We start from the raw sequence: 12,462 nt of genomic DNA on the forward strand, positions 1-12,462 counted from the left end.
CTCTGTATAGCCAAACGTCTTTAGCTGTAGATTTTCACCAGCGAATTGCTACTCATGGAAATCAACTTATGAAGCTGGATACAAGATAATATTTAAAGTACTGCAAATACACTTCAAGAGTATCTGTTCTGATTGCGCACAAATGTAATGATACGAATAAGGGAGTTGTTATCGAATTAGAAGAACGTTCACTAATATCATGTTTGTTATTCTATCTCACATTAACCTAGTCTCTCATCACTCCTCAGAGGCTTAACTTAATCATATGGTATGTTTCTTTTACCCTACTCCACACATTCACATTGCCAGTTCGAGCTACCTTCCTTTATTACGTAGAATATGTGATCGAGCAGAGGGGCTTCGGCTACCAATGGTCATGCTTTTACCGTGGCTTTACAGCTCTGCATTCGGAAGACGGTAGGCTGTTCCCACCGTCGGCTGTCCTGAAAATAGTTGTCCGTTGTTCCCCATTTTCCTCACTAAGCCGAATGCCAGGACAGTTCATGTTATAGCCCAGGGCCGCTCCGTTGTCTCCCTCTCTGTATCTCAACTCACCGCAATACATCTCCTGGGCTAAGAGTGGGCGTCACCCTTCAGGAGGCTCGCCGTACCCCATCAGGGTACGTACCTAATGAATACATTTTTGTAGTAGAACACGTCTATAGTTTCTTTTCTTTTTGCTAGGGGCTTTACATCGCACCGACACAGACGATGGGATAGGAAAGGCCTAGGAGTTGGAAGAAAGCGGCCATGGCCTTAATTAAGGTACAGCCCTAGCATTTGCCTGGTGTGAAAACGTCTATAGTTTCGGAAACGTGCTTAGGCCAGTGAACGTCACAAAGACATGGAAGTTTCCTAATCGAAATACTTCCCAGACAACACGTACAACGACAGTGTTCAATATTTCATTTTAAAGAGAAATCATCATTGTATCTAACAACAAGAGTTTGATTCCGGTATGTCATCATAGGGTGATATACTAGTGCCACTATCTTGAGGTATTAGAATCACCGCACCGAGCGAGTTAGTCATGCGGTTAGTGGTGCACAGCTGTGAGCTTACATTCGGGAGAGTTTGACCCCACTGTCGCAGCCCTGAAGATGGCTTTCCGTGGTTTCCCATTTTCACACTAGGCAAATGCTAGGGAGGTACCTTAATCAAGTCTGCGGCCTTTTCCTTGCCACTCCTAGCCTTTTCGTGCCCAATCGTCGCCGCGTGACCTATCTGTGCCGGTGTGACGTAAAGCCAACGCTAAAAAAAAGTCGCTGTGCAGCGCAGCTCTGGCCTCCAGAGTGATAGCACGTCTTGTGAGGTGTCTGTTGAATTGTATCGCCGCGTTCTACACGTACACTGAAAAATTAATCAAAATAGGAACCATTTCAGAAAACTATGGCGTAATGAAGAGCGAAAAATTTCTACCCTCGATTGTCGAGACATATAAACAATAAATAGCTTCATAATTTCCAAAAATCCATTCAAGAGAATATAGTGGCTTGTTAGAATTCTAGAATGTCCAAAATCACCAAAGTCGAGAGTCAAATTACTTATCGGGAGAGTCTCGAAATTAAGGTGGTCAAGCGTCGTGAGGAAAGTTCAGCGTCGATCACACCTACTGCGTCAGTGGTGGAAAATAACTTGGAACTCGTGACTATGAACGTGACCACCCTCGTGATGATTAAGAGGCTCCGGTGCACACCGAAGCTCCCAAGACTCTGCGTATTACAGCTATAGATTTCAGTTTCACCCGTAATATTCTCGTCGACCTCGTGTATGCTGACTTTGTCCAGAAGATGTGTCCGTTTGTTTAGAATCAACCAATTTAATGTCAGTAATAACATTTCACATCCATAGGCCTACTGACTATATACTTTATTTTGAGAATACCTATCACGCAGAACATATTTTCCGGCAGTCACTCCGTTCGATTGCTTTTCTTTTCTTTTATACTTCGATGGTATCATTATTGGATGACCTAGGAATCACATCATACACGGCCTCTCCTTTATCTTTATCGATTCAATTCTTTGTAAATTTGAAACTCACCCCCTCCCTCTCTTTAGACAATACAGTATAATCTCCTTGTTTATCATTATCAGTAACTTACCTCCTCTGTGAAAAAGGTGTCCAGAGTCTGACTGGGCTGATGTGCTAGACCTCGTAACATACCATCCAACAGTCCGGGATCCTGCACCTTGGCGGGCTTGAAGAATCCATCACTGAAGCGCTCTTTACTCATGGGGCAGTACTCCTGGTCCATAAACCTACGACATTTGAGATGACAAATAAATTATGTTCTTTTGTGCTACGTAACATTATCTTCCGCATAATATTTTTCTTTATATCTTTACATATAGCACTCACCTCCCCTGACACGACCTCCCTTATGTCTCTTTCTTTTCTTCACAGAAATGAACAGTGATTTATTAACCAATACTTAATTAATAACAGATGTGCTTTTTTCATCGAGCATCAGCTTTAGCAATTGATGTATTGTTAGAAACAATTTGACTGCCTTTTCTGTAGCATGACTAGCAAATATGATTTAATTTTTGGGACTTTGCTAACAAAGCCTTCAGAACTTGTACATCATAATCTATAGGAATATTATTCCCAGTCCCAATTGATATTGTGATGAACTTATCTAAAGCAAGGTGTCATCTTGCGCCTTCATTTGATTAATTTCAAACACGTAACGCTACTGTTAAATTGTTGAATACTGAGCGAGTTGGCCGCGCGGTTAGGGGCGCGCAGCTCTAAGCTTGCATTCGGGAGATAGTGGGGTGCGATCCCCACTGTCGGCAGCCCACTCCTAGTCCTTTCCTATCTCATCGTCGCCAAAAGACCTATCTGTGTCGGTGCGACGTAAAGCAACTTTTAAAAAAATCTGTATTACCTGTTAGAGTGTCAACCTGAGTGCGAGTCTATTTCTACTACTTCGCCTGAACGAGGAGAAACAGTTGCTTTCGTGGTAAGTAAGCCTCCTCCCTGAAGGTATGATGGATTGTGTCGACAGTTTTCCAGCAATGTTCGGGAATTACAATGAAAATACAATCCGTTTGATACTGGACTACGGATAATTTTCACAAAGCAAGTTGCGAACATGTGAGGTGATATTAAAAAAAAATTCTTTGTTAACTAAATAATTTAATTTTGTGTAACCTACACCTACTTCATCGTGTGTTTATTTTTAGCTCAAGTTTAAATTCTCATAGTGTTTGCTTGTAAAAGAAGGTGTCTTCATGCGTGTAAAAGTATAATATACGTCCATCATGGCTGGTGACGTAAAAAATTTAAAAATGGCAATCTAAGCGTCATATAAGTTATACAGGCACGAAAATGTGCTCCCACATCCGCCTGTAATGTTCGATGTTTAAATAAATAAATAAATAAATTATTATTATTTTAAATATCCGCATCTATGTAATTTTATTTACACTGAGTTGATGTTGGACAGCAGATGGGAACTCAGAACGTTTCAAAGGAAATCTAAGTTCCTGCTATCTAGCTTCCCTAAGTAAAAATTACAGTTCAGACTGAGCTATTAAAAAGTAATTAAATATTCATATTGCTATGAAGTATATACTGAAGGAAACAAGAGTTACATACATAATTTGTTAGGTCATCAGTCAAAAGGCTAGTAGAATCTTCATATAGCACCAACAGAGATTATGGGGTTATAGGGAAACCGCAAAAACGGATGGCGGCGCCAATATGAGGCGCACAAGGCAACATGAAGAGTGAGGTAGTTTGCCATTGCTTTCCTCACAGAGACAGGAAGTACTGTTTTAGAATGACTGCCCTGTCCGTAACAGCTTTCATAACACTCAGACGTACTAGTCGTGCTCTGGATATCATTACACAGAACCACTCATATCTCAGCAGCTTCCTTACTACCACAGCCACAAATGAGCCTGAGAATTCAATGAAAGATACATTTTGCTCTGACCTTAGCCTAGAGTCATATTCTAAAATACTGTACCCTTCAAGAAATGGCATCAGGTGACTTCTTCTTCTTGTTGTCGTTTGTGCCTACTGAGGACCACGGGGTCGTAAAGCTTTCATCTTCTGGCTGTGTGCTTGTTTCCTTTCCTCGGTCCACTTCGGTCGGGTGGTGCCTGTACTCTGTCTGCTGATGAGAGACTCTGGAAAGACACCTTGCAACGTCAACTGCCGGAATAATACACGATCCTGTATGGTTTGTTCTGAAATCCCCAGCTGTTCTAAGTCGGACTTCACTGTGGTGATCCATTTATTTTTGGACGCTTTCCCTCTGCCTGTAGTGGTAAAGATCTTGCTGGTAAGTCTAAGTACTCATACAAGTCAAATGTCCATAGAAAGTCAATCGCCTCTTCCTCATGGATGTAACTAGGGCCTATGTCTTCCTGATGGTCATAGATCTCATCGTTGTGCCTTATGCTGTAAGTACAATTCTCTTCTCTTATTGGTCCTAAAATCATCCTTAGTATTTTTCGTTCCTTGAGCTCTAGCTTCTTCAGTGGAACTGTTTCTGTTCATCAGAAGACACTCAGAGGCGTACAGTACGGACGGTCTTACTACTGAATTGTAATGTTGGGGTTTAAGGTTCTTAGAGAGGTACTTGGATGTATAGATGCTCTTACAAGTATGGTAGATCCTTTCCAACTTGGTGCAACTGGTGTCTATTGCTAATGTCTCATTCTCGGTTGCTGAAATCCACTCCCCTAGGTACTTCGCTGCAGAAACCTTACGAATGGTGGTGCTTTCCAATGGCATCGTAGGTGGGACTCCCTTTATGTTAGTCATGAACTCAGTTTTCTTTATATTGACCCTCAAGCCGGTTTTAGCTGCTATGGTATAGAGACTCTGTAGCTGGTGAGTAGCTTCTTCTATGTTGTTGGCTCATAAGTTAAGGTCGTCGGCAAAGGTCAGGCAAGGTGCACTGAGATTATCTTCCTTATAGCCAATTTTCAGTCCACTCCCTGGAGGTAATGTGGCAGTCCATTCCCTGATAATCTTCTCTGGAACACAATTGAAGAGAATGCAAGAAATTCCATCACCTTGTCTAACTCCCGTTTGTGACTATATATAGTAGAAACTCTTAATTCTCAAAATGTTTTTTACCAAGTCTTTGAAGAAACAAGATATGAAAGGTGGGAGCTTGACAGCATTATTAATCGAGCTATTTTGATATTCTAATTAAAATGTTCTTTAATGTCATAACACACTTTAATATTATTTTATATTTTAGAATAACTCATTTCATTTTCCTGAGTGCCAACAATCAATCAGTCATCTCTGATCTGCATTTAGGTCTGTCGCACAGGTGGAAATTTGTTTATCTACATTTTTAAATGATTCCAAGAAAATTGGAAATTTATCGAACATTTCGTTTGATAAACAATTCCAGTTTCTAATTTCTTCCCATAAATGAATATTACCCCAATTTGTCCTCTTAAATTCCAACTTTGTGTTCATATCATGATATTTTCTACCTTTAAAAGCACCGTAAAAATTATTCAACTACTAATGTCATTCCATGCCATTTCTCCACTGATTTAATTCCTTTTCTGTTTAAGCACATTATTCAGACCATTTAAACTTATATGTTTGCATGTATATGCCAATTCAATTACATTATTAGCTGATTATCCCTTATAGTAATACGTGTTGATATTAAAATGTAGTCTACTTTGAGTGTCACTAAAAGTACGAGGTGCGTACTATATTGTTTTACAGTTTATTTTTTGTACGTCCGGTTATGGTTCACATTTCACTTTTGAAGGTGGTGACGTGTAACTAGTGACTTCTTCCACCGTTTGGTAGCATCACACACACACAGGGGCCAATGAATGCACTCGTCAGAGCCTTTTCATAACAACACTGTCAGCGTAGGAGCAGACAACATGGAAAGCAACCGTCAGGGACAGCGCTTTATGACTTGGTTCCTATGGAAAGAAGGCGTGACCACTGCAGAAATTCATCAGCGCTTGGTGGCAGTCTGTGGAGAACATGCACCGTCACGGAAAAGTTTACAACTGGGTGGAAGGTTGGAAAACAGGGCGCACATCGGTGGAAAAGGAAACCAGTTCTGGAAAGAATGTGACAGTGTCAACACCAGCCAACATTGCCCGGGTCGAACAGGCCATCCAAGGAAACAAATGCATCATATTCACGGAAATTGAGACAGCCACGGGAATTAGCCGAAACACCCTGCAGCGGATCGTGCACGGCCACTTACAGTTGGGGAAGGTGTCATCCACGTGGGTGCCTAGACTCTTGTCTGCAGACGAAAATCAGAGGCGTGTGGACGTGTGTAGGGAACGTTTTCAACGCCATGATCAAGATCAATGGAAGCATAGCGGCAGTCCACCGCCAAAGAAATGTCGAACAGTGCCATCAGTTGGCCAGAGAATGGTGACAGCGATTGGGACACAAAGGGCATCATCCTCATTGACTGACTGGAATTTGGGGCCACGATTAACAGTGCAGAATATGTGACAAACCTTAAGCGCTTACGTCGTGCCATTTAAACCAAGCGGCCAGGAAAATGGGCTAAAGGTGTGCCTCTGCAGCATGACAATGCCCAGCCCCACACTAGCCGAGAGACCACCGCTGCCATTATCAAATGGGATTCACGGTGCTGCTACACCCACCATACATTCCCGACTTGGCACCAAGTGATCATCACCTTTTCCGGAAAATGAAGAAACCTCTGCGTGGTCATAGTTTTGCGGATTTTGTAGAACTGGGCACAGCTGTCGAGGCATGGGTACGCAGCATTCCGAAAGAATGGTTTCAGGAAGTTCTGGAGAGACTGACACATAGATGGCAAAAGTGCATACAGTTATAAGTATATTATGTTGAGAAGGTGGACGTAACTACTGATGTGTAATGTACTTCATTTGGGTAGAAAAAAAATAGTGTAAAACAATATAGTACGCCCTTCGTATGTAAACAAATAAACCTTATAGTTTGGCCATTGCGTAATTTGTGAAGTTGTTCTAAAATTAATTGGTCTCTATGTTCAATTGATTCATATGAGAGGAATTTAACTACTTTTGTTGGACATCTTGATCATTAACACCAGACACATAGTGAACGCGAAATCATAACCTGTATGATTGTGGTGCTTACTTCCATGTCCGAAATCACTGTTAGATTTTGGTCTTCTAGTATTCCGCTATTTTAACAGCGGTATCATTTGCTAACAACAGGTTAAGGACTGTACACGACTACTCAGGGTGTCTTCTGACCAGAAGTTGCTTTTAGTATCAACTCACATTCACAGTCTGCGTATATCTCGAAGTATCTCCACTTAGCGGGATTGCACTTGCACCTTAATATTCTTGTTGGAGCCAATAGAGTGTCCTTCAGTTTTTGTAAGGAAGTTGTCAACCAGGTGCTAGGTCTTCTCTGAGCTCCAGTGGTGACCTGAGTACCTGCTATGACCAGATTTGACATCTCCATGCTTCTTGGCTAACAGCAAGAGGATCGGTGATTTTCAGGAAGATCTACGAACTGTCTCATATTCTTCATTTGATGCCCAAACATAAGTAGGGTGCTGCCTACTTTTTACACTCAACTCCTACTGCTTCAGTTATGATTGTCATGTTTCTATTTGAAATTATGAGACTGTAATTGGAAAAGAAAATGTTGTGGTCCGTGCGATGTCTCACACTAGCATTTTTTCTTCATTTCCTTCATATCTTGCATGAACGATAATGCTATTTAACTTACATTTCTTTTAATTTTCTTATCTAAGACTAAATGGACTCCAGTCCAACCACTTACCTCGTACTTTAATATTATATTTAGTGAAGAAACGGAAATCGAACTCGAGATGGAATGGAAGTAACTGTACTAGACTAGTGACAAAGATGAACACTTAACAGACACCAGAACCAAGGAGGCCAGTAGTAGATTCGACACTCCATAGTGATAACGAAGAGAAATTAAAACCGCCTTCCCGTGGTTCTTCGTTGATTAAATCTTACTGAAAGCATTATGGGAGAATTTTACCATTACCTCTGGGATAATGACCTGTGGAAGGGCATTGCTGACACTTTTGCCGTACCAGATATAAAAGAACCTTACTATGGTTCCTTAACCAGCAGACCAGGAGATGTTGAACATTTCATCCCCTACTGTAAGGGTTAAAGTTTACAAAAGCCTGTCTTAAAATGGTTGTTTTCAGTAGCAGTAGAACTGTCGTGCAACCCAATTTAATCAAAATCGAGACGATCTAAATATTCAGATTTATTTTTTACTCATTATTATCCTGATAGTCAGAAATCAAGATACAGTACCTGATCTCTCCTTGAATGGTACTGTGAAAGATCCGGAACGCGGCCGTGTTGAAACTGTTTATTGTGGAAGGATTCAGTGTTGCATCATAGTGGTAGTTGTAGTCATAAGGGTTCGGCCGTAATTGGTATAAATCCATGAAATGGTCTCCTGAAAATAATTTAGATCAGTTAGTACTCGTGTAAGAAAGGAAACTGAAATGACGTGGACAATTATAGCCAATAAGTTTACTATTACCCCTGTGCAAGCTGTTCATGAAAATTCTGACCAGTAGGCCGGTCAAAATAATGTATGAAAACCAACCACCAAAACAAGAAGACTTCCACACACAATTCAGCACAGTAGACCACTTACAATCAATCAACCAAGTAACTGAAAAATCTCAGGAATTCTACTTGAATTTTTACATGCCATTTATAGATTACAAGAAAGCCTTTAACTCTGTAGAACACATTAGTTTCTTGGATTCATTGAAAGCTATTGCCATACACCCGAAGTGTGTAAGATTGATTGGCAAAATGTATATGAACTGCAGTACGAAAATCTGGAGTCAACATAAATTAAAGGATAAATCTTCAGAACAAAGAGAGGAGTCCGATAAGGAGACCCCATTTTCCCGAAACTCTTCACATGCACATGGTATTCAGGAAATTAAATTGGAACAGGAAAGGATCGGGAATCAATATTAACGGGAGAAAGTTGTTCAATCTAAGATTCGCAGACGATATCGCGTTATTTGCTAAATATGCAAGAGAACTTCAACAAATGGTACTTGAGTTGTCCGAAAGAAGTAAGGAAATTGGTTTACAATTGAACCCTTCGAAGACCAACACCACTGAGTCACTAGTTGCAGTGCATGGCACTCCAATAAAGTACTGCAGAGAATATATTTATCTGGGCTAAATAGGGAAGGGAAAATGGACAAGGAACTTCAAAGCAGAATGTGAATTTCCTGTGGAAAATTATTGGATCTAAAATTAATTCTCCTGGATAAATGTATTAACATTCAGAAGAGGTTTGAATTCGTGGAAAGCTGCGTCATTCCAGTTCTTCTATATGGCAACCAGACTTGGACTCTCACAAAGAGACAGATGGAGATGATATAAGCGTGTCAACGGAAAATAGAGAGAATAATTTTGGGAATTTACCTCACAGACAAAGTGCGGAGTGAAGAATGACGAAGAAGAAGAGGTACGGAGGATGCATACTTCAAAGTGAGGTTTCTTAAATGGGCTTGAGGCGAACACGTGGCCGGGATGCATCAGGAGAGGTGGATTTACACCCCAACAATAAGGGATCCCTGGATGGGAAAAAGAAACAGAAGACGTCCTCTACAGAGAAGGTCTCAAGAATTCAGGAAAGTGGCTGGTATTCACTGATCAAGGACAGCAAGAGACAAAGTGAAGTGGAAAAAGTCACTCTAATTTTTGAAGCAATTGGAATAGGAACGAATGAAAATTTTTGAACATAAAACATGTAATCAAAATTTTCTTCGGGTTAATATTATCGGAATAATGATAAAGGATAATTATTTATTATTGATATGTATTCATTGCTTGGAACCTACCACAGAAGGAGAAATAGACTCACAGATACTAGTTCACCTTGCGAGTTCAGCTGAGCTACACCTACCGGATGGTAGGAGGTCCTTATCGTACTGGGATGTAACGGGTTTGTAAATTGTTTGAAAATTTTAAAAGTACTCGTGTAATAATTCCTTTATTCATTTACTTAGTGGCATCTTATTTGTATCTGTATTGCAAGTACACACACGTCTCAGTCTAAAATATGAACAGACTTTTCTTCATAAAATTATATATGCGACATTCATCGCTAAACAGCACCTTAAAACCAATTTCGGCGAGTCCACTCAGTCTAATTCCCTGTGAATTTTAACGGGCTGCGTGATACAGATGTGAAAGAGCAGAACGTCGCCATGGTCGCAAGGAATCCAGACCTACGTGCGACAACAAATTCCGACAGTTTTAGGATAGCGAGACTTAAGGCATCTTTCATTTTCACGCCATACATCCCCAGCCTTCCTTTTGCTGATACCTTCGTCCTTCGAAGGATCGGACCTCTTCCTTTTTCTCTTTTGGTTAATGTTAATAGAGAATGGTTCACCATGTGTACTTCCATCTAAACAATAATAACACCACGAACGCGGAATTTAATTTTGTAGCATCTAGCTGGGAGTTCCTCTAAGTCAACAGTCGGAGACAGCGGTTATCGACTGCAGTCCCCTCACTTTTAATGCTGACTTCATGGGGTGACAGTAACTCATGAAGTACCTAGGTATTAATATAAACAAATATCTTCATTGTGGTGATCACATGAACGAGGTTGTAAATAAAGATTACAGATCTATTTATATGGTTATGAGAATATTTAGGGGTTATGGTAAGTATGTAATGGTGAGGGTGTTTAAGTCACTGATAAGACCCCAGTTAGAGTATGGTTCCAGTGTACGGGACGCTCGCCAAGATTGCTTGATTCGAAAATGGGAAACGATCTGAAGGAAAGCAGCATGACTTGCTCTGGGTGATTTCCGACAAAAAAAAAAGTAGTGTTACGAAAATGTTGTGCATTTTGGGCTTTGAAGGAGACGAAGAGTTCCGAGATGTCAATGGAGAGATGGCTTGGAATGATATTAGTCGACGAAGAAGCTTGAGTAAAGTTTTTAAAAGTAGGAAACATCAGTAGTGAAAATAGATAGATGTATAGATAGATACGAATCCCCGTCAGGAAGTCGTAAAATTTAAGAAACGAGATTTCCACTTCCGGAGGTGTACATGGTCCTGAGGTTCACTCAGCCTACACCAAAAATGAGTACCAGGTTAATTCCTGGGGGCAAAGGCGGCCGGGCGTAGAGCTAACCACTCTACCCCATCAAGTACCGAGGTTAAGGATAGTGGAAGCCTTTACCTTCCACCCCTCCAAGGGCCTTCATGGCCTGTACGGAGATGACTTTGCTTTGCTTTTGCATAGATAGATAGATAGATAGATAGATAGATAGATAGATAGATAGAGAGATAGATAGATACATGACCAGAATGTAGAAAGCCGTGCAGGCTATCGTCAACACTACATGTTTTTCTTAAATGTTTCGTTGTCCGAACCACGTTATTTGATTCACTCATACAAATCGAGTGGCTGTTCGATTCCAGACAGGGTCGGGAATTTTAACCATAATTGGTTAATTTCTCTGGTACGGAGGCTGGGTGTATGTGTCGTCTTCATCATCATTCCATCCTCATCACGACGTTCAGGTCGTCTACGGACGTCAAATCAAAAGACTTGCATCTGGCAAGCCGAACTTGTCCTTGGACACTCCTGGCACTAAAAGCCATATGCCATTTCATTTTTTTTCATCGAGTGGCTTCCCTTGTTAACAATCTTGACGTAAAGTAAGTTCTTCTTACACGATCAAAAGTGAAAATTATCCTTCTTATGATCATGGACTTTTGGTACACTGTCCAAACACGACTGTGATGCTTCTTTATTGGTGCTGCAACTGCTACCAAATGCTACTGCTGAAATGCTACCAACCATCTGAATTTAACTATAAACAGGAGTAGTTATGTCTATAAACAATTTAATGGCCGACTTCCCGATCTGCACATGAGCATTCAAGATAGCAACACATTATCACTACTTACAGGATGACGAATGTATTTAGGGAGAGTTTTAAAAATAAGATCTTACCGATAAGTGATGGCAAGTAGTTCGTGTAAGTAATGTGCTGGTATTGGGCGATTAACAGACGACGAGCTTCTTCATACAGTCTATTATCGTTCCAAGTGGGGTTGAGGGTGGATAGTTCTTTAGCGAGACGGTTGTGCTCTCGAAGTAGTACCACCTGGAGTGCTGCTAGCTGATAGTTCTGATTCACTCGGAAGTCACCTGGAACAATACATGAACATCGATACAGTGATTCAGGTAAGCACTTCCCTGGCGTTCATATGATAAACGCAGGTTTTTTTGTTGTTTTTTTTTTGCTAGGGGTTTACGTCGCACCGACACAGATAGGTCTTATGGCGACGATGGGATAGGAAAGGCCTAGGAGTTGGAAGGAAGCGGCCGTGGCCTTAATTAAGGTACAGCCCCAGCATTTGCCTGGTGTGAAAATGGGAAACCACGGAAAACCATTTTCAGGGCTGCCGATAGTGGGATTCGAAC

At 40.9% G+C, this 12,462-nt stretch overlaps 1 protein-coding gene across 1 annotated transcript in view; it reads right to left on the bottom strand.

Annotated features, from left to right (window-relative positions):
- The window catches only part of LOC136860000 (peroxidase-like), a 93,221-nt gene that overhangs the window by 26,487 nt on the left and 54,272 nt on the right, over positions 1–12,462 (bottom strand). The window contains exons 8-10 of the mRNA XM_068225846.1: positions 11,989–12,186; positions 8,286–8,433; positions 2,105–2,261 (exon numbers count right to left, since the gene is read on the bottom strand). Of these exons, the coding sequence (XP_068081947.1) occupies positions 2,105–2,261; positions 8,286–8,433; positions 11,989–12,186 (503 nt within the window). The remainder of the gene's footprint in view (positions 1–2,104; positions 2,262–8,285; positions 8,434–11,988; positions 12,187–12,462) is intronic.

Source organism: Anabrus simplex, chromosome 1 (assembly GCF_040414725.1).
Source record: "Anabrus simplex isolate iqAnaSimp1 chromosome 1, ASM4041472v1, whole genome shotgun sequence".
NCBI classification, from domain to species: Eukaryota; Metazoa; Arthropoda; class Insecta; order Orthoptera; family Tettigoniidae; genus Anabrus; species Anabrus simplex.